The sequence below is a fragment of the Pseudopodoces humilis genome, chromosome 3 (genome assembly GCF_049639895.1).
Source record: "Pseudopodoces humilis isolate 2021_Gansu_Grassland_sample_001 chromosome 3, ASM4963989v1, whole genome shotgun sequence".
NCBI classification, from domain to species: Eukaryota; Metazoa; Chordata; class Aves; order Passeriformes; family Paridae; genus Pseudopodoces; species Pseudopodoces humilis.
In genome coordinates this window covers 39,956,136-39,982,754 of record NC_142202.1, presented here as the reverse complement: position 1 = coordinate 39,982,754, position 26,619 = coordinate 39,956,136, and the positions used below count along the sequence as shown (strand labels likewise).

Here is a 26,619-nt window from a genome sequence, read left to right as displayed (position 1 = left end):
AGCTGAATTAGCTATGAATTACTGGATTTTATACAGCTTTATATAATTGAAAAAATTTTGTATAGATTTCTGTGTCTATTGGCATCCTTCACAGGGAGCTTTCAAATCTGGATGAAAACCTAGGTCTTGATTTTCTTAGTCATTTTCTGTATAAACATATAAGCTTGAGCTTTTATTGTTTAAGTAATCATGTGTTCAGACTTGTATCACTTAAAGAAAAGTTTCTTTAAATACCTAGGCCATTTTTAGTCCAGTTTTTTGGTTTTTTTTTTTCTTGATGCTTGTTCTTTGCAAGGCATTATATTCTATAACTGAGTTTTTTCACAGTGAGGAGTGTTAAAATATTAATGGATATGTTTCTGGAGCTCTTCTGAGGGGATCGGTGTATCAAGAGCTGTGGGAATTCCCCCTTGCAGATTTGCATGTCAGGGATACATGGTCCAAGCAAGGTGCCACCTTGTGAATACCAAAAGAGTTGGCATTTAGTTATTTCAAAGATTTGCATTCTGGGAAGATGAAGATGAAGGAAGATGAAAGGGTAAAATTCTGGGTTTTCATTCTGCTCCCTTTTACAACAAGAGGTGAAATAACACAACATTATCTGGTTGTTTAGTCAAGCAACTTGTAAAATAAAGACCTAATTCCTCAAACTTTTATCTTTTTATCATTACAGTGAAGTCACACTGTTGGAAATCCACAATTAGGATCTAATAATTTACTATTTCTCAAATAGGTTTTAAAACCAAGTGACGAATCTGCTCTTCATCCCTGACTTTTCTTCATGGAATGATGCTATTTATGTGTTTTGATGATGCTCTAAAATCTGTAGGAAGTCCTTTGATGGCTGAGCCAGTATTTTGTCAACAGGATGTTTCCATCTTCTTTTACTGCTTTAAACTTACCAGAAACAAATTTAGAAACTCTCCCTGTTTATAAAGGAGATGACAGTGCTAGCTGATTAAAAGGGGCATAATTTGTTGCCCCACTTATCTCATGTTGTTGATTAGCTGCAACAGATATTGATGCCAAATTCACTTTTTATATGAGTAAATTTGGCACATATGCATGACAGTTCTTCCTCTTGTTCCATCATTAACAGACTCTAACTAACTAACTGGCATTCTGCCAGTGGGGAAAAGAAGAACTGTTTTCACTCAGTGTGCATCTTGTGTTCACCATCTGTATCCTCTGTTTTTAGGGCCTGATCCTGCAAAACTATTACAAGAACAGTTAGTTCTCCAACATCTACTTATGTTGCTGGTAATTAATTATGCCTATTTATAAAGAGAGGGGTTTTCAAGAGCTGGGGCTTATATTTGTAAGGTGGATTCTGAATATCTGTTATAAATCTTGTAATGTTCACCATTCGTTAATAGGATTCATTGTATTTACAGATGTGGAGATCATTGTGGGTTCTTGAAAAAACACAACAAAAAAGTGTAATATCAGGACAAAGAAGAGGTAGCTGAAGGTAGGATAGAAGTTAGCAACACATTAAGTGGCATCTGTTTTGATGGTTTTCTGCCCTTCCCAGGGAAGGATTTTCCAGACATCTAACCTAAATTTTTCTTGCTGTGGTTAAGTTTATTGCCCCTGACTGTATCCAAAGTATAATTTAGGTTTGGTACATGTCTCTAGTTTTGTAAAACTGGCAAAACACTGCAGGTAGACATTATAACAGGCTTGGTTTAGGGCTTGTGTTTCCATGCACACATTAGATGGTGGAAAACAGCTTTTGTTTAGGCCAGCAGAGCTATCCCCGAGTCCCAGAGTGGCCGGGGAGGGAGTTGCTAAACCAAGTCTGAGAGCCTCCCATGTACCTGTCTGCAGTGCTCACATGGGTTGCAAACTTGTTTCTTGCCTTTGCTTTCTGTGGCTTTTACCCTCCAGTGCTGAACAGTTGTGTGGCTGTGACAGGCTGGGAGGTGGTCAGCTTTGCTTAGTGTGACTTGCCACAACCCAAAGCCTTCCATCCTCACTTGGACAGCTGGCTGCTGGAATGGGCCCTGTGTGTTTTGCCCTACTTCTCTCCCAGAGCTGTCCACAACCACAAGACAATTTGGTTCCTTTCTTTACACCTTGTGTGAGCTGCCACCTCACTTGCCTGTGGCTCCCTTTCAGGTTGGGATTTAAAAGACTCCTTATAACTTCCCAAGAGCAGAGCAGCTGGAGACCTTTCTGAGGGAGTGCCTTTCTGGGTTTGAGGAGCTGAGGATGGCCTGAGGGGCAGAAGCTCTGCTTATGTCTCCATCATGCCCTCCATGATGCTGGTGTATATCCCAGGAATCTGCAGCTGCATCCCACCCCAGTTCCTGCCAGCCCAACCCTGCATCCTCTTGGCACTCTCCCAGACTCAGCTTACCACCCAAATATTTGTGATGGGGTGACTGGAAGGCAGGCAGGAGGTTTTCAGGTAGGGTGGGCAGTGACGTAGTTTGCTTGTTTGTTGGTGAAGAAAATCCTGCAATACTGAATATCCTTTCATTGGTACCTTTCTAGGTGACTTTTGAAGGAGAGAGATTCAGTAGCTAACTTGGCTGACAGGCACTGTTCAGTGTGCAAGGGACTCCTTAGGTCTTCAGATCAACTTTTGCTAAAAAAAAAAAAAAAAGGAAAAAAATTTCTTCTGATTTTGCTCCAGATAAAATCCAGCATATTCATGTGGATATACATCATACATCATATATTTTTTTCTTGTCAATAATGGGAATAATGTTGTGCACTTTCTATAATACTTACTTGCATTTGGTATATGTCACCCAGGTCAACTTGCAGCATTTGTATTAAAGACTATTAGATTCCTCTGCTCTCTGCAGTTCCAGGAATCTTAGTTATAACTGCACCTAATCAACCTTCAGTGTCCTTAAAACATACAATTACAGCTTGTTGGCATAGAAGATGGTACAGAGATGAGAAGCTGATGTGAATTATTTGTTTCTCTTTACTCTTAACCTTCAAATGAAGGCTATTTACACAGCAGTGTTTTATGTCACCCAGCTTCACTTGCTACTTCATAGAACTGGAACTTTAGAAAATGCAGCTATGCAGAACTGCAATTCTTACGTTACTTGACTTTTTAGATGGTTTCAGTAACATAGTTTAATCCAAACTCACTGATGATGTCCATGTGTGTCTTCACGAGCATAAGGAATTCTATGAAGACAAAAGATTTTGGTTTTGACCTGTACAAAAAAGTTTCAGTTGTAAGTTCTGGATAAAATTCAAAGACAGCAGATGACAATTTACTCAGCCTTTGTGGTAAAGAAACATTTTGAACATTGAAAACAAATCAGAAAAAGCACAGTCCAAAAATAATGTTTTTAGGACAACTGAGCTTTTAACAAAGCGAGCTGAAACTCTGCTTTGGCATAGCAGGACCCTGCTGTGTAGTCAGCAAGAAAAAATTATGCTTTTAAATGCAAATAAATTTGAGAATACAAACAAAGCAAAATCTGTGGCAAATTCACAATCAGCTTTTCACTGTGTTTTACATTAAAGAGTTTTTTTCTTAAAGTATTGTCTTAAACTGCAGAAACTTTACCTCCCATGGTGTCTTGGAAACACTGTGGAATTGCTCTTCTTTTATGACAAAATAAGGAAAACTAATGAGCATTGGACTTATGAATTTGACTAAACACTTCTTTAAAGTAACACTTTTGTGTGGTTCCAGCATTCCTCTTTGGTTTTCACTTGTCATCTTCTGGTTGTGTTCTCTATTTTTCCTTTGTCCCTAATATTAGTTTCAGCTTATTGATTGATTGAATTACTTCACTTCCCACTCAGTTGTCTTCTTGCTGTTGTTTATAAAATGTCACTACAGTTACATGTGATACAGATATGGTTGCCTGCCTAGGGTTATAAAATAAGACTCACTATAAATGTTATAATTTACTGTGGGCATAATTGTCTAGGACTCCCTGAGAAGCATGAAAAATGTCTTATCTGTAAAGGAACAGGAATAGCTGTTGCTTGGTGTCCCGTGTTTCATACAGAATTACTGAATTTGAGTGATTTTCAAATTTTTTATGCAGCATAAAATTATTGGTGTTTATAATGTGTCATCAGATTCTTTTTCAGAATTCTGTCTCCCAGCTTCATTAAGGATTTCACTGATATTTCAGCCCAGTGGAGCCAGCTGGTGATTTTAAGTGTCAATGGGATAACATCCACCATATGGAACACCAAAAAGCATTTTTATTTTATTAGCTTCTTATTAAAAAAAATGAGTAAATCTCTGTAATGTGTGGCACTGTATTTTTCCATTCATTTTTCTTTGTTCAGGTTACTAATGGAAGCTGTATCCGAAATGAATGTTAAAAGTCAAATAGGAAGCTCATTTAATCTGTGCCCATTCACTTTTCTCTGAATGGGAGTTTAGTCTCTCCCAGGAGTCCCAGACAGCTCTGTGGTTGCTCTGAGCATAAGAACAATCTCACAGTCTACTGTATAGTAACCTTTAACTTCTCCAGGTCATTGGGGATAAACTTGTGAGAGAGGTCATGATGGTGCACTACAAAGATCTTTATCTGTCCTTTGTCTTCTTGTGGGTTCAGCTCCCTATCACTTGTGAGCAACCTGTCATTTCAGTAAGACAGTAGATTTAAATTTGTGTTCTTTCTCCATCTTGTCCCTTTACAGTGTGCAGCAAACTGATTTTCAGTAAAGCCATTTGGATTATCTTTTATTTAAAAACAACAACAACAACAAAACAACAAAGCCTTTACCCATTAAGAAGCCGTGTGAATTTGTTTTAACAGTTTTCAGCCAGACCAGAAAAATATCGAAATAGCTGCAGGTCAATGAAAACTACCCAGCAGGAATTTGGTAATCTCCATTTGACCTTTTACTTGCTTGTGTATGTTAAAAAAATACTTGTAGAAGGGAAGCTAAAGCAGTAAATTTGCTCTAAAACTGGTATACTCAATACTTAAAAACCACAGAAGCTTCTGCACAGAAATGGATTAAACAGAAAGAGCTCCTTTCTACTGCCTTCCTCCATCATCATCATCATCATCATGTACCTTTGTTTCAAGTAGGGTTTTTGTGAATAAGGTGGCTGAAGATAAAAACCAGGACCACTTGATGTAAATGTCCCTTTACACAGTTAGGTGATAAAAGAGCTGCAGGGCAGGTGAAAGCCATGCCTCACAGTCTGCAGGAATGTGGTGATGAGCACTGCAGCTGGGCTCAGCTTCCAGTTGTCTTGGCAGTTTTCTAACTGATGCAGGGTCATCTAATGGGTCAAACACTACAAGGACTGTGCAAACAAGTAAAATTTATTTTGAATTAAGAGGCTGAAGAAACTGTTTTTCCTCATACCTGTTAAAGTTTCTCCCAGTGTAAAAATTTGTCTGACACAGGGTTGCAGGTTTTCTTCCAGTTTCATGGCCAAGAGCCCTGATTTCCCTGACTTGTGGTGGCAGATCATGGCAATAGCCACACAGGTTAACAATGTCTCTGCTGAAGAATATTGCAACAGTTTGTACAAGTGTACCTCAGGCCAGAAAAATGAAACTATGAGAGCATCATTCATTGTCTGCTGGAGACTGTAGAAAATGATTAGTGAAAAAGGTGGGTTGATCAAAAGCTGGCCTGAAAATATTCAGTAAAATGCAGTGTATGTCTTTCGTGGAACACATATGCTCCATCTAATGCTGAAACAGTCATTGAGTAATGAAGGTAATAAGAATTAATGTAAATCTGAACTAATTAACATAGACTTGCTTTACAGTCAGGAGAAAGAGGCAAGCTTACTAAGTCCTGGTTTAGACTACTAGGGACGTACTGTTGTCTGAAAGAAAGAAAAGCCTAAGAGCACCCTTTTTTTTTTTCAGCTGTACAGAAGTTTAGACAGCTAACTCAGACAGAGTTTGGTTGTTGATCAGAGTTCAAACATATGTTTGGATGAATTCTACTCTGGAAATAATTTTCAGTAGACTTCAGTAGACTGAGGATCAGCTTTGACTGAAGCTTTGCTGCTGTGAAGCTGTCATGTTAAGTTTGTCAAGATTCTGTTCAGCTGACAACCAACTAACTTAGCACCACCCACCACCCCCTTTTTGTTATACAAAATTACATTATCCATTGTAAATCTCTGCAGAACAGATTGGTGCGGCAGTTTGACCCCTTTGAAACAGGAGAGTCTTCCAAACAGTTTTGCAAAGATGTTCTTTGCATCCAGATGGATTTTTTGTGTTTTGTTTGTTCTCATTCTCAAAGTACACATCTTTTCAGTCAGTGTGTCTACATAATGTATACTTTTGTTTAGTATGGTAATTGTAAACAATTATTCCCTTCACAGAAAAGAGGATGTGTGATAATTGTTTAGCAGCTTCTTCCTTGGAGATTGTGAGTGTGAATCTTTGAGGGACATGACCTAAACTAGAGGTTTCTAAGTAGTTAAAAAGACTACAAAATGTTACAGGCCTTTTCCTGGGCCAGATTTTCAGTAGACTGCTGAAACTCTGCTTAAAGAGGTACTCGTTCCTGGTAACAGTCCTGAGGCACTGAAATGCAAACTTCTGCAAATAATGACCTGAGGTTTAGCCATGGCTGTAATAAAAGTAATAAAAGCTGAAGAGATAAGTTTTAGTATCCCTTGCTAAATATTTGTCCATGAAACTGGAGCCAGCATGAAATGAGGCATAGTCAGGTACTTTGTGTAACCTTTTTTTTATTATTTTATCTGTGTGTTTTTGTAAAACTTAAAAAATTGAAGCTGGTGTCTACATAGATAAGCGGAGTCTGGATCCACTGAATTCATACTGCGTTTTGGAGGCCCAGCTGAGTTAGTGAAGAAGGCTGGATACCCAATGCTGTTAACCAACTGTGCAGCAAAGCAGCTTTGGTCCCCATCATTTGGGGACTCACCCTTTATTTTGGGAGCAGTTTTGAGTGCGCCAGGACTGCTTACCACCTTCCCCATCATATCAGTACATACACGCATGCCTGTACTTTCTCATCCCAGGAAGATGGTTAGGTATTTAAATTTAAGCTGCTTCATAACAGGAGGAAAAAAGGCATTTCAAGTAATTTAATATTGCAGTTCTTCTCTTGGTTCAACTCCCTGTTGGTATAGGCACAAGCCAATTGCCCTTGTGTCCTTTTTGATACCTCCTTTTCACTCTGCTCTCCATATCTTATTCCCCTGTCCATGTTGCTAAATTTGTCCTATCATCTCTTAGAATCTCCTTTTTGCCATCTTCTCTCTGCCTCATTCAGCTGCTTCGGCCTCTCTCCTTCAATGCCTTCACTCATGCTGTATGTTGTGAACAGTAGCATTAAAACTAATTTGTATTTCCTTTGATTCTATAATGACCTCCCATTAGTCCATTTCCCTATTAATAGTCTGCCTGTAAAATGCCATTGAGATAATGAACCTCATTACAACAGGTTTTTCCCTAACATAATGCCAGCAGGACTCCAGTTTGTGAAGTACAAGCTGGTTGAACCCTTAGCGGATGCTTGATTTAATTAATGGGAGGATGCAAAATGTGCAAGCAGGTCAGTATTCCTCTTGGAGACAAAATGATAATTACCATACTCTACAAGTGATTTGTAAACAGCAGACTGGTATATTTCCTAAACTGACTAATCCAACACTTCAGTAATGTGATTATCTCTTATTACAGCCTTTTGTTGACTCTGCCTCACATTTCAAGATAAAACCTGGTATTTTTCCTTTAGTATGCATATTAAACATGATTCAGTTCTTTAAAATCACCATGCAAATGTCCCTGGGCTTTGTGTTTTCTGCTTACTGTGTTGTGGTGCCATTTGCACTGCTATGGTGGGCAGTGTTTCATTTGGATCAGGAAACTGAGGAAACGGTTCAAAATATGTTTTGCTTAAGCAGTTTATCTTCCTAGTGCAGCTGGAGTTTTTATTTCACACTCAAATGCACTAGGAAAACATCAGGCACCTTTTTATTCTAGTTTGTGAAGCAGCTGAGTACAGCAATAAGAAAACTGGAGTAATTTAACAAGTATTTATATTTCTTGAATAGTATCCTTAACATATAGACCTTCTTTTCTGTCTTACTCCTTTTTCAAGCCTAATGTCATAGTATCTGAGCATTTGGTATCTTTCTAGTGTGTAGTGCCTAACCAGGGAAAGAGGGAGATGGCCTTACCTGCATTTTACAGATGTGAAGCTGGGACACAGGGACGTGGGGGCTGCCTGTATTCTGGAAATGCATGGAGCATGGGTTGCCATCACATTAGGACTGTCCCCTTAGGGCTTTCCTGTGGGTGCTGATGTGCTGCAGCAGGTGCCAGCCAGCTCTGGTGGGAGGCTGCAGTGGCCGTGGGTGGGGGCATCCCTGGGAAGGTCGGTGGCACGAGTCATCCGGGCCATTCACACAGAGTTTGTGAGCTGTTCAGAGCAGAGTGCACAGGGAACAATACTGACCTGGGAACCAGCCTTGAGCTGTGTTGCAATGTGATTATTTTTCAAGGCAGTCCAATGTGTGTTGGCCCCTACCGTTGCACGTAACCCTGTTTGGGTTCCAGTTCATAACCCTGTTTAGTGGCGACATAGAATCATCATAAGGAAACAAGAATGCTCACCCTTCTGAGAGTCACGTTTTCTTCCATGCACTGGCTCCAGACACACTGGGAGTTAGTTCCTTGATGAATGAGTGGCAGATGTTCTTCTTTTGCCTGTTCCCCAGCAGAAACTGTCAGCAATGGACCTTACAGCTCTGCGGAGTTGTGAAGGCCAATAGTGCACCATTGCCAAGTAGGATCTTGGTGAAAATGTTCCTGCTCTTATTTATTGTAGAAAGAGCAATATTGCTGAGTTCTTTGTCCTTTAACGGTGTGACTCATTTTGAGACTGTTTGGTAAAGTTCACAAACGTATTTTAGTATTTGTAGAGAGTATGCCATATGAGTAAGGCTGCCCAACGCTTTGTAATTTTTGTGACCAGAGGGTTCTGCTTTTGTCTTTTTAACCTTTGCTTTAACATCTTATTAGGCACTCTTTCTACTCACCACTCCTCATAAGCTATTGCAGTTTGCATAAGAAATAACATAAAAATTAGAGTTACCCTGGCTAGTGTCCAGGGTTGAAAGTTAGATTAAGAGTTGGCATCTATAATTAAGTCTGGTGTACTTAATGCATATCTGCACTTGGAAGTGGAAGATTGCTCTCCTCATGTAACTTTACAGTCATAGTTTTGTATATATTTGTCCTAGTCAGGGACTGGGTCTGTAAAGAGACTAGAGTCATCAGATAAAGAACATCAGACTTCAAAATGTTTTAATCTGAGCTAAAAGAGAATTCAGTTGTAGGCTGCCTGGTATCTCATGTGTACTGGATACATTTCAGATAATTTGTCTGTCCATTACTGCAGTATGAGAATTCCAGATTTTTTCTGTTACTTCTCATGATATTCCCACAGGATAGCAAAAAGCAACTATCCCTATTTTTCAAGTTAGGGAGGAAGTAGAAAAAATGCCTAATTTACTGAGCTGCAAAATCCTGATTAATGGACTATTTCCAACACCTTAGAGTGTTTTTTTAATTGTCTAGATGTTTCAAGTGTATAAGTTCTTTTGAAAAATCTTTCATTTAATGGCATATATCAGCAAACATATCCCTTCTAATGGCATTAAAAATCTGGCCACAATACTTCTCTATTTAAGTGTGTTTCAAAATCAAATGATAAACATGAATTCATCTCATGCAACTGCAGAGGCCCCCAGCTCAGCAAGTTATCTTAGGCCTTCTTAATAGTCATCAGACAGAAATGTGCACTTTTTAGGATGTGATTTCTTTTAAGGATCTGATCTCTTTTAAGTCCCTGCTTCTCTCTATTGGCTGCAAAGTAAACTTATTCAAAGTGTTGTCTCCTGTGCTATAAATGCTTGCATTTATTTAGCTGAGCTCAGCCTTAAGTGATTCATCAACGACACACAGGATGCCTTGTAGCACAAAAGATTTTACCCAAATCTCCGAAATACTTAAACCTTCACCTCATAGACTTCATCAATCTATCCAGCAGATTGTATTCACTGCCTTTGCTCTCTGTGATTCATCTCTTCCCATTTAGTTTGTTGGACTCTAGCTGTACCCCAACTGTACAGGCATGTATTAGGGAGAAGAAACTAAAAATGTAGGATGAAATATTAGAGATGGAGAGAAGTGTTACAGTATTTTAAAGAGAGCTTAATAGTTCCCCTTTCTAGAAAAAGTTCTGCTGAATTTAACAGCTGATTTCCACAGAAATTGCTCTTAAGGTTTTTGTTTTCCAGTAAGTTATGACATAGTTTTATTTTCCAGTAAGTTATTACATACCTGTTGGAATTCCAAATTCAAGATAACACAGTCTATTCACCTTTGTGAAAGATCTGGAAAAGAAATCCCAATGTCTCTTAAAACTGTAATGTGTTATTTAACTCTGTATGACCTTTGGAGAAGGTAGGTAAGTTTACGATGGAGAGCCAAATACTGACCTGGCACAATGTCCAGCAAATTCACTGTGAGTTACACATGCTTCTTTAAGGGCTCAGTAGGTCCAATTCATTGTTGTTAAAGCAAAGGTGTATTTGACAGTAAAGAACAAAACAACCAGGCCCATTTATGGTATTTTTGCTCAGTTTACATCTTTCCAGATGAAAGTAGAGGCCAGAACTTGGATTAAAACCTATTCAAAATGGAAGATTTCTTTCTCAACCTTTATTCCAGCTTCTGGAGACTGGCTTGGGAAGAGTCTAATCAAAATGCATCAATCCGTTTTTTTTGGTTTTTTTTCTTTAATGTAGATACTTGTCCTCAAAGAACTGTATGCAGGCCAGCAATTCATTTCCTGCCCTAGGCAGCATTTGAATGGCCTGTTATGTCTATGATACAAATTACTCTCCTATGGGTTGAGCCAGATTAGAAACTGTGAAACAGAGGTAGAAACCTGGCCTCATCTTTATCAGACACATCCTGTCCTAACTATTCCCATATCACAGTTTTAAACATGCTTTCTTAATGAATCATATTGTTTTGAAATGTGTTGCCTGCCATACTTGGTATTTAAATAATTGTGATTTGGGTTTATGTTAGGTGATAACTTGCCAAATAGGAAGATTGGTAACAAAATACAAACAACAGTAAATTATCTTCTGAGTTATCATTATTTCTTATTTCCTCCTGCCACATTTTTGTTGAGTTCTTCATTGACCTCAGATCCTAAAGCATGCAAGCCTAAATGCAGCACAGAATCAGACCCAGAATAGGTCTTTATTGTATTAACATAGAGAAGCACTCTCCATTCCTCTTTTAATGTATTGCCCTCCCTCTTCTATTCTATCCTGCTTGACCATGTGTTTTCTGCAAGCCACCAAGAACATCCATCTCACTTTTGTCACGGGATGATGCTTTTTGTGAAAACATAAATATTTAGAGAAGTTTACAAAATATTATGCTTCAACAAATCAAGCATTCTTGCTAATGCAGTGTGGGACAATACAGCAGGGATCAAGAGCCTGGGCTGGTGTGCACAGCTGTTGCAAGATCAAACTGTGGAACATTCACTTTTGATTCCACCAACTTCACTGTTTTGAAGTTGGCTGTTTGGTTTTTTTCCAGAAAGAAATCCTTTCCATCAAAACAGCTTCTTCAGTGTGCAGGCTTCATCTGTATTGTGATTCTCTTGTCTCAGTTTTGTTGTTGTTATGCTAATTCCTGATGCAGAGATGGTGCACTTGCTACTGGAACAGTGAAAAATAAATCTGTATTAAACAAATTTCTAGTGTGCAACTCAGACCAAAATGGTTGGGAGACCTGCCCACAATAATTGTGCTTTGACAGTTTGGGTTTCACTCTGATCATCAATACCTGAGAAAAATTATGTCAGATTCCATATCTGGCATAATACAGGAAGACTTCAAATGAGAAAATCCCATGTAAGAATGTAAATAAAAAATATAGGACTGTTTGGTTTGTGCTGGTTTGTTTGGGTTTGGTTTTTTTGCTAGAAAGGTAAAACAAACAAACACAAGTTATTCCGTGATTTATGCAGCCAGTAGGTAATAAGATTCTAGAAATACATTCAAGGCAAATGGGTGCATGTGTGCAAACACCCCAGCATGTATTTCCTTTAAGGAGCTGTGTCTGTCTTCAGTCTCAAGCACTGCCAGTTTGGCTTTCTGCTCCAGGGGGAAGTGGATTTGTCATACCAGCTAAAATACTATCTACCTCTTGGACAGCTCACAAGTGACACCACTGTGGTGATGATGGGTGAAAATGCTTTTTCTTCAGGGCTGCTTTGCTGCCCCTTTCTAGCGAGGCGACCACAGGAAATCCACAGGAAATCCTACCTTCCTAGAAAAATATCCTGCTTCCTCCTAAGGGCGCGTGGATCAGCCAGCTCGACTGGACTGTGGAAAAATCCAAAGAGAATAATCTCTTGTAGGAAGTGGCTCAAGCTTCAGTGTTTGAGACACTGCAAACCACAGTGGACAAAAATCCGGCTGGCTGGTCTGAACAAGTGTCAGTGATATTTTGGGCAGGTCTGTTGGATCAGATGACCTCTAGAAGCCTCTTCTAACCAACGTTTTTAATATTTTGATAATCACAAAATCTAGCATGTTTTTTCTTTCTTTAAAATCCATGCTTCTCCAGTAAACATTACTAGGCCTTGTATTTTGTTACATTTTCTGTAAATACTCTTTTCTTTTTCCCCTGATCTTTTAATTAAAGATGCATATAATTACTGTTTTTATTGCATGTTATAAATTATTTATGCTATTATATGGGAGTGTAAAAAATTTTTAAGCATTCTTCCAGTAAACTGAATTTTCATCATTTTAATATTTTCAGTATATTCCTATAACTGAATGTGTTTCATGAACCTAAAGAGGTTATATTAAATTTAGTAATACAATGAGAAATATGCTTAGGGTTGTAGGTCTTTGACTTTGATGAGTAATATGAATGGGCAAATCGAAACTCACTTATCATTTAAATTGCAAATGTAGCTGAAAGTGACTCCATGGTGCAGACTGGAGTACAAAATAATTGAAAAAATTATATATTTAGTATCAGAAAGTTAGGCTATCTCACACAGCAATTAAAGTCAGAAAAATGAGAAGAGAGAGATCTTGGCAGTTCTGTACTTAGAAATCCTTTCAATCTCTCTGTGAAAACACATCTTTGGTTTTAAGCATTTCCTTTCAGGCAAACCTTAAACTATAGGAATTAGGATCAGGAAAAGGAGTTACTCTGAGATGATGATTATTTTCTATAATTGTGGTAGCATGAATGAACTACAGGAAACTTTCCAAACCAAGAAGAGGATATAGTCCACTGTTCCAAAGTATGTGAGTGTAAAGAGGCAGGGTAGGGAAGAGGAGGGATGAAACTGCAATATTACCAATAAGAAAGCAATCTGGATAATGCAACCCATGCATCTGAAAAATTACAGCTAGTAGAAAGTGACAGCAATTTTTCTGGAGGAGAAGAAAATCAAATTTATTCTTATTTAGCACAGAATATGTTTTGGCCAAAATTTTCAGGGGTTTTATGCATTTTTGTTTTTAGGATGTTATTTCTGTTTTCTAAACATTAGTTTAAGAGTGGGGAATAAATGTTATGTTACTGGGTCTTATAAGGATTTTTTGGGGGGAGAAAGGAAAATTGCTGGAAAAGTCCATGTAAAAATGTTTGTGAGATTCCAATTATTTCTGCTGGGTGCACAAATAGTCAAACTTATTCCTAAATAAGTAAGTCCCTTCAAACTGGGAGATGGAAAAAAAAAAATGTTTGTAATGAAAATCCATATTTTTGTTGTGGAGAAGTTAGAACAAATAGTTTGAAAAAAACCCCAACCATACAAACCAAAAAACTCAAATGTAGGTATACAAAACACTACAGAAATAAAAGGGTGTGTAATTATTATCTTTCCTTATCTTTGTGTCCTTGAGAAGCAGGTTCTTTCTTCCAGGTTTCTTTTCAGCTCAGTGACTTTCTGGGTTGCTGCAAACTCTGTGTAGTCCCTCTGGGTCTCACATGACCCAGTTCCTTTGTAGAGGAACATGCCAAAATAACATGGAACAAAAAACTGAAACTAATGCCATATGTCACAGCTTGCAAGATGAAGGTCCTAGTTCAACTGATGTCTTTGAGGAATGTGCATCTATTGACAGAGGAAAGATTTTAACAAAAGAATCTGAACAAATCCAAAGAGTATAAAACTAACTCATGCAAGCAATAAAGTGTGTGTCAGTTTTCTCCCACCACCACCTCATTTTACATATAATCATTAATTTGTTTTCTGTTTAAATGGTTAACAGTAGTAACTCCCCAGTTTTTGAGATAAATAGGAAGAGGTTCTTTCAGCAATGTATTTTCTTCATTACCTACTCATTAGAAGAATTGCTGCTTAAGACTAAGGAAAATTTTTAAGTTTAACTTAAATGATGCTTTGAGGGGAAGCTGTGAAAATATGTGGAGAGAAGTGTGATGGAGCCTCTCTAGTGCAGATTTGAGTACATGCCACACTGCTAGCAAGGTCTCTGATGGGCACACCAAGCTCTGCAGTTTATTTTTGGCTTCAGCTTGTATAATCTGTCTTTATCTAGTCATATCTTGAGGCTCAATAAACAGAAGTACCAGGTCTGGATGTCCTGACAATTACCCTTCCCAGCTGGTAACAGGCACGTGGAATATTTAGACAAGCATTTGTTTCTGTTTTCAAAATTTGCTACATGATTGTAGCATCACAGAAGACGAGCTTTTAAGTAAAAGTATGTTCACCTTAGGATAATGGCTCTGATTTGGGGATTTTTTTGTTTTGTTTTTCCCTTTGCAGGAAGAAGGTATCGTGAAGGAAATAGACATCAGTCATCATGTCAAGGAAGGTTTTGAAAAAGCAGATCCTTCTCAGTTTGAACTGTTGAAAGTATTAGGACAAGGTTCATATGGAAAGGTAATTTTTATTGTCATCTAATCACCCAGAGCAACACTGAAAATATTGTGTCCTTTCTCTGAGTTCATTTACATTGCTGATATTGTCGGATATAAATTATATTGTAAAGGCAGATAAGGAAAGCCCTTCTATCTCCATTTCATTTCAGTCTTTTAGCTGGATTTCTGCATATGAACCAGTTTAGGAAATAGCACCTATGTCTCTAGACCTGGACTAATGAGCACAAGTGATTGTTAGTAAGCATTATTGTTTAGAAACAGTGATAAGCAATATTGGTGAGTTCTGACCTATCCACCAGGGAGGTGAGTGTGCCATTGCTGCTTAGTTGGAAGATGTAAATAGGACTATTGAAAGACTTAAAGAAGTTAGCTGCACAGTTCCCACTAAGGAAAACCTTAAGCATATTTCCAAATCCTAGACTTCTGTTTAGTTCACACTCAGAGGCCTTGAAAGGTCCTGGAGATAAACCCCAGTGCAGAATACAGTAATCATTATCGCAAGAGCATGGGGGGGAAAAAAATATCCTGCCTGTATGACCACAAGCTAATTTGTGGTGAAATAACATTCTCAACATATCTTAAGACAAAGGATTTTCTGACTTCCAAAGACAGTTCTTCAGCAGGGCATGTTGGTTGCAAATGAGAACAGGAAGGAAAGATGGAGAGAAAGAAGAGTCTATTCAGCCTTAGAGTCTTTCTATAAGACATTGAAAACTTTGGAACAGAGAACGTAGTTGAAACTAGGCATTGAAGTCCTCATAATTATAAATGTATTATTTTGTAGAGTTTTAAAAACATATTTTCCAAACAGAACCTTTAGTTTTTTTTTCTAAAGGAAGCTATGTTAACAGTATTTATCAACTTCCTGGTTATTCTAGAATACACTGATGATCAAATCTATTAGAAGTTCCCTGAGATGAAAGATATCAAGAAAGTTAACATTCAATACCAAGTCTTGAGCTTGAGAATTTCTTCTGAGCATAGTGTGTTTAAGTTTTAAATATTAAATGAATGTGGAAAAGCAAATAGCTCAAAATTAGGTTTACTATGGGACTCAGTGTGGGAAGGAGAAGAACAGAAAGAAACATCTTTGATAAAAGTAACAGAGGCAGAATATTCAGTTTTCATATATAGGCAGTAAAGATTTTAGAAATGGTTTACTGGTTATCTTAGATTGCATTGATGTATTTTCAGTATTGTTTGTGTTGGCCTTCTGGCCTTAGGTGTTTTATAAGCAAAATGCCTGGTCTCTGCAACCTCTTCCCAAAAGGAAGTCTGATTTCTGGGGCATAAGAGTGTGAGTGTGGACAATGTACGTGTCTGGAGCTGCATGTAATTACAAATCACTTTCCATATCTTATGTGAGAAACAGAAGTAAACTCCCTGGAGCAGCAAAGACATGGGGGGGAAAAGAGGTCTGCTCTGGGTTACTTATGCAGTCAGTCCCCAGCCACCTACATTTTTATCACCTTGGTATTTGAGCTAATAATTCAAATCCATGTCCCTGGGGATGCAAACCAATACGTTTTCAAGTTCTTCACCCAAGGCCTAAATAATATTTTGCAGGATTAGAGATGTCTTTGGTGTAAGAGAGAGTGCCCCCAACACTCTTGAGATGCAGAACCCTTGATTAGATTTTTATATCAGGTTTTGGGTGATGCACCAATTGCTCCAGCTAAGGGAGTTCTGCTAGTTCATGTGATAATAACCTGAGGTGCTTGCAAACATATCAAACTAGAAAATTGAAAGTCATGCTCAACCACATGCACATGCTATTCTGGCAAACCTGTCTAGTCCAGCTAATATAACATGTCACTTAAGCACTTCAGGGCTAGTTGGTGGTTTCAAGAATGATGTGTCACCTTACATTTCAGAATAATCAGAAAGGTGACATCATTTTGCAGTACAGTGCATTTTCATTTGTTCTGTTCCTTTCTGGTTTGGCGGTTATTTTGATGTCCTCTGAAATAGAACACAGTGTTCTTGACTCATCTTTTTTGGAGGGAATGCGGACAAGTGCCCTATCCCGTGCTACAGTGAACAGCTGACTAGTGACTAGTAATGTAAATTGACAATTTTGCTTATTACAGCAATGTGGGTATTACAAGTTCTGCAAGATTATATAGCACACCAGATATTTCTAGAACTACAGCCTTATATTTCTGCAGGTCCTGTATGCTGTGCTGTTTTATGGGCAGTGCTTCTGAAAACCATTATCTTAAGAGTTTAGGTTTTTGGGGTTTTTTGGGGTAAAGAGCCCATAAATGTTTCTTAAAAATAATAATACTACAGTTGAAAATCTAGTGTCTGGACAAGCTTGCTTTTGACTTTCTCCTCCTTTTCAATGTAATAAAAAAATTAAATCTTTTACTTGGCCTGGCCAGAAAAATATCCCAACTTTTCTCTGTAAACTTCTAAATGAATTGACTTCCTGTTAATGCTGGAGCAGCTGAGCTCAATTTACCATGAATAACAACAAAAACACACTTCAGAAAGTCTTACGTGCACCTATTGCATCCAGAGTTCATCATTTTTTCCTACAGTTGTGAGCACTGGAGGTGTTTGTATGTTCATCAGAGTAGGAAGCAGGGGCTGGGAGCAAACAACGTGTGCCCAGGCTTTGCTGGTCAGGGCAGCTCAGCTGAGGAGCTCTGCATATCTCATTTGCACAGGAAATGTCTTGAGAAGGACAGTCTCACCAAAACCCTGTCAGACCATGTTGTACCAGTGTTGAAGCTGTGATGCTGTCAGATGTAAGAGTTCTGATGAAGCTGTTCAGAGAGAATTCACTTTTTTTTTCCCCCCAGCTTCTGTACCTACTTGATAAAATTTGTTCTCCCTTCCCACAAACCTTTCCTCAAATGGATTTGAGAAAATCTAATCTGGTTACAGGCTGGGGTTTTTTAGGAGGAAGAGTCTTTCAGCTTGCAAAAATTGTGCTGGAAACATACGTCCTCCTTCCTTATTTTTTGGCTTTTTATCTTTTAGGTGGAGACAGTTAACAAAGCTGCAAGGTTCCTGGACAGGCAATTAATAAAATAATTGCCATGGAATTTTTAATCCAAATAGACATTCATTAGTTAGATAATTTCACCTAGTCTTTGTTAATTTGTATATTAATGAGTATATGGGACTGTATGGACGTGAGACTATATTTTTATTTTTACATTTGGCTTCACTTCAGCTTCTGTCCAGTACCACAAGTGCTGAAATAAAAATAACTGTTGCCTGGTACTTCCGACCTCAGCAGACAGAGAGTGTCCTGAGAACCAGCTAAAAGAGTTGTTTCTTTTATTTCCAATTATTAAAACACTAAAAGTCTTATAAAGACCAAACTGAACCACTGATCCTGTTGTTCACTACCCCTCTAGTGCTCAGATGGACTGAGGGGCAAATAAGAAACATTTGCATGTAACACAATAAAAAGAGTGCAAGTTTAGCTACAAATTTTATTTTACTTTATTTTATTTTATTTTATTTTACTTTAATTAAAATTTTACACTGTCAGAAGATGAAGCATAGGAGACTGTAACAGGAAAAACTGTCCTTTCTTTTATAATAATAACAGATTTTCAGCTGTATGAACTTTCTGCTTCAGCTGCATCTTAGGCAAGTTGCTATTCATGAGTTATAGCATGAATGCCACCAAATTGACTTTTTTCTTTAATTGATGGAAATAATTTTAAGACACTGCACATTCCTAGACACATATGAGACATAATTTTTTTCGTATAAAGCTGGTCAGAATGTGAAGAGATATGTGCACACTGATTCTAACTTTTCACCCATCTTTAACTGAATATATGATGTCAATTAATAATATTGAAAATGTTTTTTTTGTGAGGTGGTAAAGGCTTAAAACTGAAAATTTCCAGAGCTAGCTCAACCAATTGCAGGTGAAATAGACATGAAATGCTTTCAGCTAGTAATTTTCATTAGATTTCCTGAACCACAGTGTCTATTCTCCTGCTGAATGCAGTAAGTCTTGTAAGTAGAAATTCAGTACTCATCTATACAAAACATTTGCTTTTTACAGGTATTTCTAGTCAGGAAGATAAAAGGATCTGATGCAGGCCAGCTTTATGCCATGAAGGTACTTAAGAAGGCAACTCTGAAAGGTAAAGATTTGGGACAGTGGCTGCAGTTTCTCTTTCTGTGCTAGGTAGCAATTTATTTTTCTTGCTATTTTTACATTGTTGCTGCCTTGCAGTATATGAATGCATAAATATGTCCTTGCCATCCTCCAAAATTCTGCCTCACTTTAGGTGAAAAGAACTTTTAAACAAAAATATGTTACCTATACAGTGTGAGAGCAGGAAAACAGGTTTGCAGCTTCCCAGATGCATGCATGCTTTATTTTCTTGGTGTTATTTTTAGGACTTCTATTTGGTATATATTAATTTGTATTGAAGTGTCACTATCTTTATGTTGCTGAAGTAAACCTGGCTCCTACTGGGCAGAATGGCCTTCCCAGCTGGTGGGTCTCACTATGTGCCTGAAAAACCATGGGAACGCGTTTTCAAGTGTGAGGAGTCGTTCTGAGACTGTTTAGATCTTGCTGTTTCCTAGCTCATGGGCTGTAGGAGGCTAGGACCAAAGGACTGATGTTTAAAGCTGATCATTCTCTTCTGGGGCCACTGCCTGCTACAGACAAAATAGAAATTTGTAGTCAAGCCCAGGACTGAAAAGCAAAGAGAGTAAGTTCAGTCTCAGCTGAAGTCCTTACTGCTTGTTCCTCCACAGAGTATGGAGGATGCAGTCATCTTGTTTTCCTGACCTTGCACTGTTCTGATCTTTCCCTCAAAAGCCTGACACTTCTTGCAGATAAAGAGGAGAGCATTCATTTTGTCTGGAGCAGATATTTTGCTTTGTCTCGGACAGTGTGGGTTTGTGCAATGCAGTGTAGTGTCTAAATTTCTGCCCTAATGCAAAGAATAATCATTAAGTGGCCAGATAGTTCTGATCACTTAAAAACCCAGATTTCTTTAGCATGCCTTGCTTTGGGGAACCAAAACATGAATAAAGCTTCCAATAATTGCAAGCAAAGGCACACCAGGCCTTTAGACAGTCCTTTCCCCTAAGAAAGCCTTTTCAGGGAAACATGAGTTTGAAGCAATGCTGGCGTGCTTATCTTTTTGTTTGGAATCTAGACGAGAATGTTTGTTCTAGCAGAACAGCCCAGGCTAAATAAGCACTTAAACAGTACTGGACATAAGACATGCAAAGCAATAGGTCAGGCCTGTGTACATCACGTGTATGGCAGAGTGATTCTCTGACTTCTCAACCAAGAGCAGGACCGTGAAGTGCCCCAAACTGGGCTGAACTCAGCTGTCAGAGTCTTCCCCGCTGGGGAACACCGTCTTTTGATGGTGTCTGAGCAAGGTCTGTGTAACCCCTCAGACATCAGCATATACCAGAAACTTATTCCTGTTTCTTTTGACAATACAGAGTTTTTGTTACTGAACGGGAAAACTGGATATTCCCTCTTTTTCTGTGTAACTCTGAGGAGTGTTTAGCAGGAAGTGCTTTGGCAAAGGGGATGGGGTTTTTTTTTGCATCCCCAAACACTTTACTGTTACTTAATGTTTGATGGTGAAATATGTAAAATTTGATTCCACTGTAAAAGAAAAAAACCTTTATTGTGGCAGTATTTCAGGAAATGCCAAAATTTAGGTTGCAAGTTTAAAGTACCCAAAGTGTTCCATTAAGTTTCTATTCTGTCAAGAACAAGAACCTCTTTGCAGTTCTGTGGCTCTTTGTAGCACAGAAAGGCTATTTATTGTCTTTTTGAGTGTGGGTCACAAGATCCAAAAATTGAGGCTACTTTGTGATTTTGGTGGATTGTGTTTCTTTCCCATTCAGACTACTTACCTCTCTGACTGCTAGCTCTGGATTCCCCATTAATCTCAAGATAACCAGCACAGGGATAGGAACTAATTTGTCTGCACCAGTTTCTACAAATAAGTTTAAACTGACAGCTGTTTAACTCAAAGTACAAAAATAAAGACAGAACCCCAATGGCAACAGGGTGAGTGAGACGAGCAAAAACGAGGATTGCTGTCAGTAAGCTTCCGTATAACTTTTGGCATAGAGATAATATTTCTGACAGCTTAATTTCATCTTTTAAGTGAGAGTGCTGAATTATTACTGACTACCTACACTCAAAAGGACTGGAAGTCACTCCAATGTGAAGTGTTTATTACCCTGTCAAGCAGTGGGAGCAAAGCTACAGGTACATGTTAGCACTGTGTTCAGCATCTGCTGACAAAAGACACACTACAAGACAAATTTCTGATGATTTTTCTTTCTGACCTATGCTCCACACAAGAACCACATGGAGCAGGAAAGACAGAGCTCTCCATGCCAATTCCATTGACTATGGCCAGACAGCCCTAAATGTTATAGCAGTTATTTTCTATAGTGAAACAAATTTGCAAAGCATGTGAACGGAGAAGTCAGAAGGAAAAAAAACAAAAAGATGGGATAGCAAAGCTGATTTCTTTCCTGGATTCATCTGAAAAAATAAAACCTGGATAGGTAAGAGACCTTCAGGAGTGATGGTACTTGCTCTGAGGAACAACCATAGTAGGTCTTGTTGAGGGATTTCCTGCCCTGGGAGCATGACTGTGTCTGTGGCTATCTGGTAATGTTTAGGAACAAGCAGAAGTACAAAATGGTGCTTTCTCCAGTAAACCTGCTGCCTCCTCCTGCCCCTTTCCAGGGTAGTTGTCCCTTGTTAGCATGATCCCAACTTCACCAGCAGCAAAAGTTAGCATAAGAAGGGCACAGCAAGCAGCAGCAGAATTCTTCAAGTGTTTACAGTTCAAAAATGTTTTTTGATACAAAAGAGACTTTGTAGGTCAATCACATATGTAGATTTGAGCTTGAAAAAGATCTGATAATCAGTAGCACCACTCCTGCTGTGAAGGGAAAATTAGGCTCCAGAATATTCCAGTTTAGATTGTAAAAGCTGGCAGAGGCACATGCTGTACACACGAATATTTGTGAAAATTAAATTAATTTTAAACTCATGAAGGTTTATTTTACACATAGGATGTATCTGAATAAGCACTTGTAATAGCATGGATCCTTGAAAGAGCAAAAGCTGCTGTTAGTTTTTGTTGTAAATGAGAGTATCACACATAAGTTTCTTTCCTTTCTGCCTCATTTCCTTTTTCAGGAGCTTGTGGGTATCTGATTTTGAAACAGAAAGCTTTCTAGATAAGTGTTTCATTCTAATTATCAACTTTAGGAAAACCTTGTTCAAAATGTTTAAGGATGTTATGTGTGTTAGGTGCAAGATATGGAATACATCAGATTTAAGGCTGCATGTACGTGTAACTCTAATTTATCTCTCTTTCAAATGCTGTATATTAAATTACATTACCTTAATAGCTTCCTTTGCAAATATAAACTCTTTTGGGGGCATCTAGATGCTCAAAGATATTTAGGCATTCAAATACCTTCCAGGAGTGAGACTTTTGCCCTTCAGAATGTCATTAAATAGTACTCTTTAAAATACCATCTTAATATGTTGCTTTCAGGTCTTTGTTATACTCTACTTTTTCTTTAAAATGAGAGTTTTAGATTACAAGCTGACAGATAATAAAGTTGATCTATATGTTTAAACACTTACAGAAATGTATCAGTGAGTACTGCCCATCCTGAATTCATTGTAGATCTGAGCCAACCAGAAATCAACCAGGGAGTGCTTATTCTGTGTATATGAGTATCTGGTATTCACCAGCAAAGCAGGAACAGAGGGACAGGGCAAGCTGATTGTTCTGATTCATTCAGTATTTCTCTCAAGGTGTGTCAGGCTCCATCAACCTTACTGGATGTGCTTCAGAATGCCATGGTCAAGAGCTGTTTAGATTGGTTACGGTGTAAGCCTCATTAAACACTCATGAAATGCCCATAAATCCCCAGCAGGTTGCTGTGCTGGAATGTAAGGGAGCTTGAAAATCAAAGACCCATTCCTCCAGGAGACGTGCAATCTAAGAGAAAGTGGCATGAAGCTGTAATTCACTGACATAATGCTCATTAACTTTAAAAATATTGCAGAGATGATGTAGCAAGGGTTATGTGATGGATCATGAGGATGCAGTTTGCATCTGCCCATCGGGTTGGCAATGGGGTGTGTAAGTCCTGGCACTGGAAGCCATTTGACCCTGAGAATGCAATCTACCTTTTTGTGCTTATGGGGTTTAGAAATCATAATCTCTTTTGTCAAAACCTCTGAAGTGCCTTGCAGCTTATGATCCCCTCGGTTTAAGCCAGCAGGCTTAGGGGTTTGCTGGTGTGTGGTAGTTATAGGTGCAGTAAGCTGTGAGAGCAGCTTTAGTGACTCACAGAGAGCTTGGCTGTTCTCTGGGATGCAGGATGGATAATATCAATTGTACCCAAAATGTAGCAACTAACTTGGATGTTACCAGGCCAAGTGTGATTTCTGTCTAAACCACTGATAAAACTGTAGTAGTGGTTTCCCTGATTGGACACCAACTGAAGTGGCTTCTTCAGCTCTCCTTTGTATTTGACTCAGTTTCCCTGCAACAAATATGGTGTTTAGATATCAGATACCAAAGTCCAGTGGTTTCCCTCTGGTTTGAAAGGAATAAAATGTCAACAAAACGAGAAATTGTAGACAATTTTACCCTATCAAGCAGGACTCAGAAAAAGTCTTCACCTCAGGTAAAACTACCTCTGTTGTGCCGAGCTTTTCAAGGTGTCTTTTTCTGCTTTTTACAGTCCTTGTGTTTGGTGAGAGGCCCTGGTACTCATCCAGGTTCACCATTTAAATTTTGGTTTATTATATTTTCTTAAAGTATCCTGCTATATTTTTATATCTTCTTGGGCCTCTTATTACCTGCTTCTGAAAAATTCACGAGGGAAATCCTGTTCACAGGACAGTCCAGACCCCACAGCAGAGGAACCCTTGTCCTGCAGTTTGGAGGAAAGGTTGTGTGCTCTGATCAATTCAATCCTTAGAATTGATGCATATGCATGGCTTCTTTAGTCTAAGAATTATAACCCTCCAAATGTCAGGGCTCTGAGGTCAGAAAAACACAAACATTGCTGGACCTGGAAGTGCCCTTAAAGACCCAGCTGAGACACAGACTCACCCCTCTCCACAAATAGCCATACGCTAATTTTTCAGTCTTGGAAAGAAATAGCAACTTCTGTGTGCATAAACACAAAATGATTTGATTTCTCTGTATATTTCCCAGTGGCTCTAAAATGTAAAGATCAGCCTAGTGAGTAAGTGCTGAACCAGACAGCAACGCTCTTGGGTCACCACCTGGAACTGGCCCATTCACATGCATGTTCTGTGTGGGCTAGGAGTCAAAAGGAGCTGCAGAACGTGCCAACCCTCCTCACAGTTTAGGAGCAAATTGGATTTAGTAGCTGTCATCTGAGGAAGCAGAGCTTTCTTTCCTCTGTGGGAGTTTTGAAAATGAAACCAAGTTCTTCAACAACCAGTGCTTAGGGGTCACTTTTGGGCTGTGATTTTACAGTGCCTTTCCAAATTTACTTGCATCAGACCACCTCTTCCTTTGTCCCCTAAAAAGTCAGCTTTAAGGGCTCACTTAGGCTGATTCTAATGGGCATGGTAAATAATGTGTTTTTGTGTATTATAAGGAAAATGAACTGCGTTTAGGCAACTCATTGTGTGTCAGTAAATATTATAGTGAGTCCTAGCCTGAATATACAGCAGACAGGTCAAAAACAACAAAAAGCATTGCTGGGAGTTTGTTTTCACAGTATTTGCTAAAGTGCTCACTGAGCTTGTAGCTTCTGAGTTAGATACTCTTTAGTGACTATGCACAGTGTTTGGATTCAGATTTGGAGGAGAAAGGAAAGCTTTTGCCTGTAAATATAAACTGAACACGCATCGCTTAAAGATTTTATTATCTGTTTAATTCAAACCATATGGGGGTTTGCATTGCATGAACTCCTGATTAAATTATAGTGTCTTCACAATGCCAAGTACATTGTGAAGATCCTGTTAGGAGGAGAAAAAATTCCCACTGCTGATACATTAAAGAAATGAACACTGGATGTTAAAAATGTTCTCTATTTTGTAGCAAGGGAACATTTTGGCTCATTTGTTTTTACACAAAAACCTGTTGTTCCTTATGGGGTTTTCCTAAATGCCAAAGACAATTGAGCTTTCCCTTTGTGAAAATGTTGGCTCTTGAGTTCTATATAGGATCCAGAGAGGGGCAACAAAGCTGGTGAAGGGTCTGAAGCACAAGTCCTAGGAGAAGCTGCTGAGTGAGCTGAGGATGTTTAGTCTGGAGAAAAGGAGGTTCAGGGATGACCTTATCACCCTCTACAACCACTTTAAAGGTGGTGAGGGTGCCTGTTCTTCTTGGCAGGTAGTGCTAGGATGAGAGGACATAGTCTTAATCTGCACCTGGGGAGGTTTAGGTTGGTCATTAGGAAGAATTTCTTCACAGAAAAACATTGGATGTGGCACTGAGTGCCATGGTCTAATTGACAAGGTGGTGTTCAGTCAAAGGCTGGACTCCATGAGCCCAGAGGTCTTTTCCAACCTGATTGGTTCTGTGATTCTGTTAAAACTGCTGCTCCTGTTCCTGAACAGCAGGTTCTTCCTGTTGTTGAAGCAGGGCAGAATCACTAAGTCTGTGCCTAATTATTGGTAAAAGATTAAAATCAACCTCCCTGTCTTCCAAACAGACTGATTCAGATAGGAGCACACCCTTCTGTGTTTGTGATTTCTGCTGTAGGTAAATGCAGCAATGTTGCCCAGTCCTTTCCTGTCCACACATTTCTTTCAGTGTAACTCTTCTGTTGCAATAATATCAAATTATATCTCCCCGCACAGTTGTATGTTCACTTGGAAAGCAGCTTCAGCCACTTGGGATGCTGCAGCCTGAAACAGTTTCCTTTTAATCTCCCCAAAGAGCAGACAGAGCAGGACTCAGAAGCAAACTCCAGCTTTCTTCATGAGCAGTTCAGCCGCAGAAACTGTGGTGGGTGTCCTAGTCTCCAACAGCATTGGTGCTTGGGTTTGACTGAGCTTTTGAAGGAATTCTTCCAGGCATCCTGCTCTGCTGTGCCTTGGTTTGCCAAGCACAGCAGTTTTGGAGCACACAGAGTTCCCTCCTGATGAAATTCACTCAGGAGCCCACCCAGTGCCCTCCAGCCTCTCGTGGACATTCAGGTCACGGCCCCAAAGTGTGACATAAAGAGTGGGACAACCTCAGGTGCCAGCACACACTGTTATTTTCCACAGATTGGAACCACACTGCTTATTAGTGCACCCATAGGTTTAAGCCAAAGTTTCAGACTTGGCTTTGAAGATAGTGAGTGCACCCCTACTTGTGTTTTTCACAAGGTACAGCACAGAGCTGTCTTAAGTTTTTCCATCTTTTTGCTAGGTTAAGGTGCCCACACCCTGGACTTCTAATCCTTGAGCAGTTCCATGGGCCTCAGCATCATCTGAGGGTTGCATTATTCAGGTTTTCATGTGATGATTCTCTAGAGAGCACAAAGGTGATTCAAATCTGAAGTCAGAAGAAGGAAGCACTGAAAAAACCCGCTGGTTTCTTTGGAAGAAAATATATGTTCTTTGCCTGTGATCAAATTATATAAGCTTGTTCTGAATGTTTGTTGAGTCACTCTTCTATCAGTGAAATATGGAAAGAATGACTTTTTAAAATATAGGAACCTGCAG

The 26,619-nt window shown here is 38.9% G+C and overlaps 1 protein-coding gene across 1 annotated transcript in view; it reads left to right on the top strand.

Annotated features, from left to right (window-relative positions):
• The window catches only part of RPS6KA2 (ribosomal protein S6 kinase A2), a 158,487-nt gene that overhangs the window by 46,553 nt on the left and 85,315 nt on the right, over positions 1–26,619 (top strand). The window contains exons 2-3 of the mRNA XM_005526944.3: positions 14,803–14,919; positions 18,955–19,036. Of these exons, the coding sequence (XP_005527001.1) occupies positions 14,803–14,919; positions 18,955–19,036 (199 nt within the window). The remainder of the gene's footprint in view (positions 1–14,802; positions 14,920–18,954; positions 19,037–26,619) is intronic.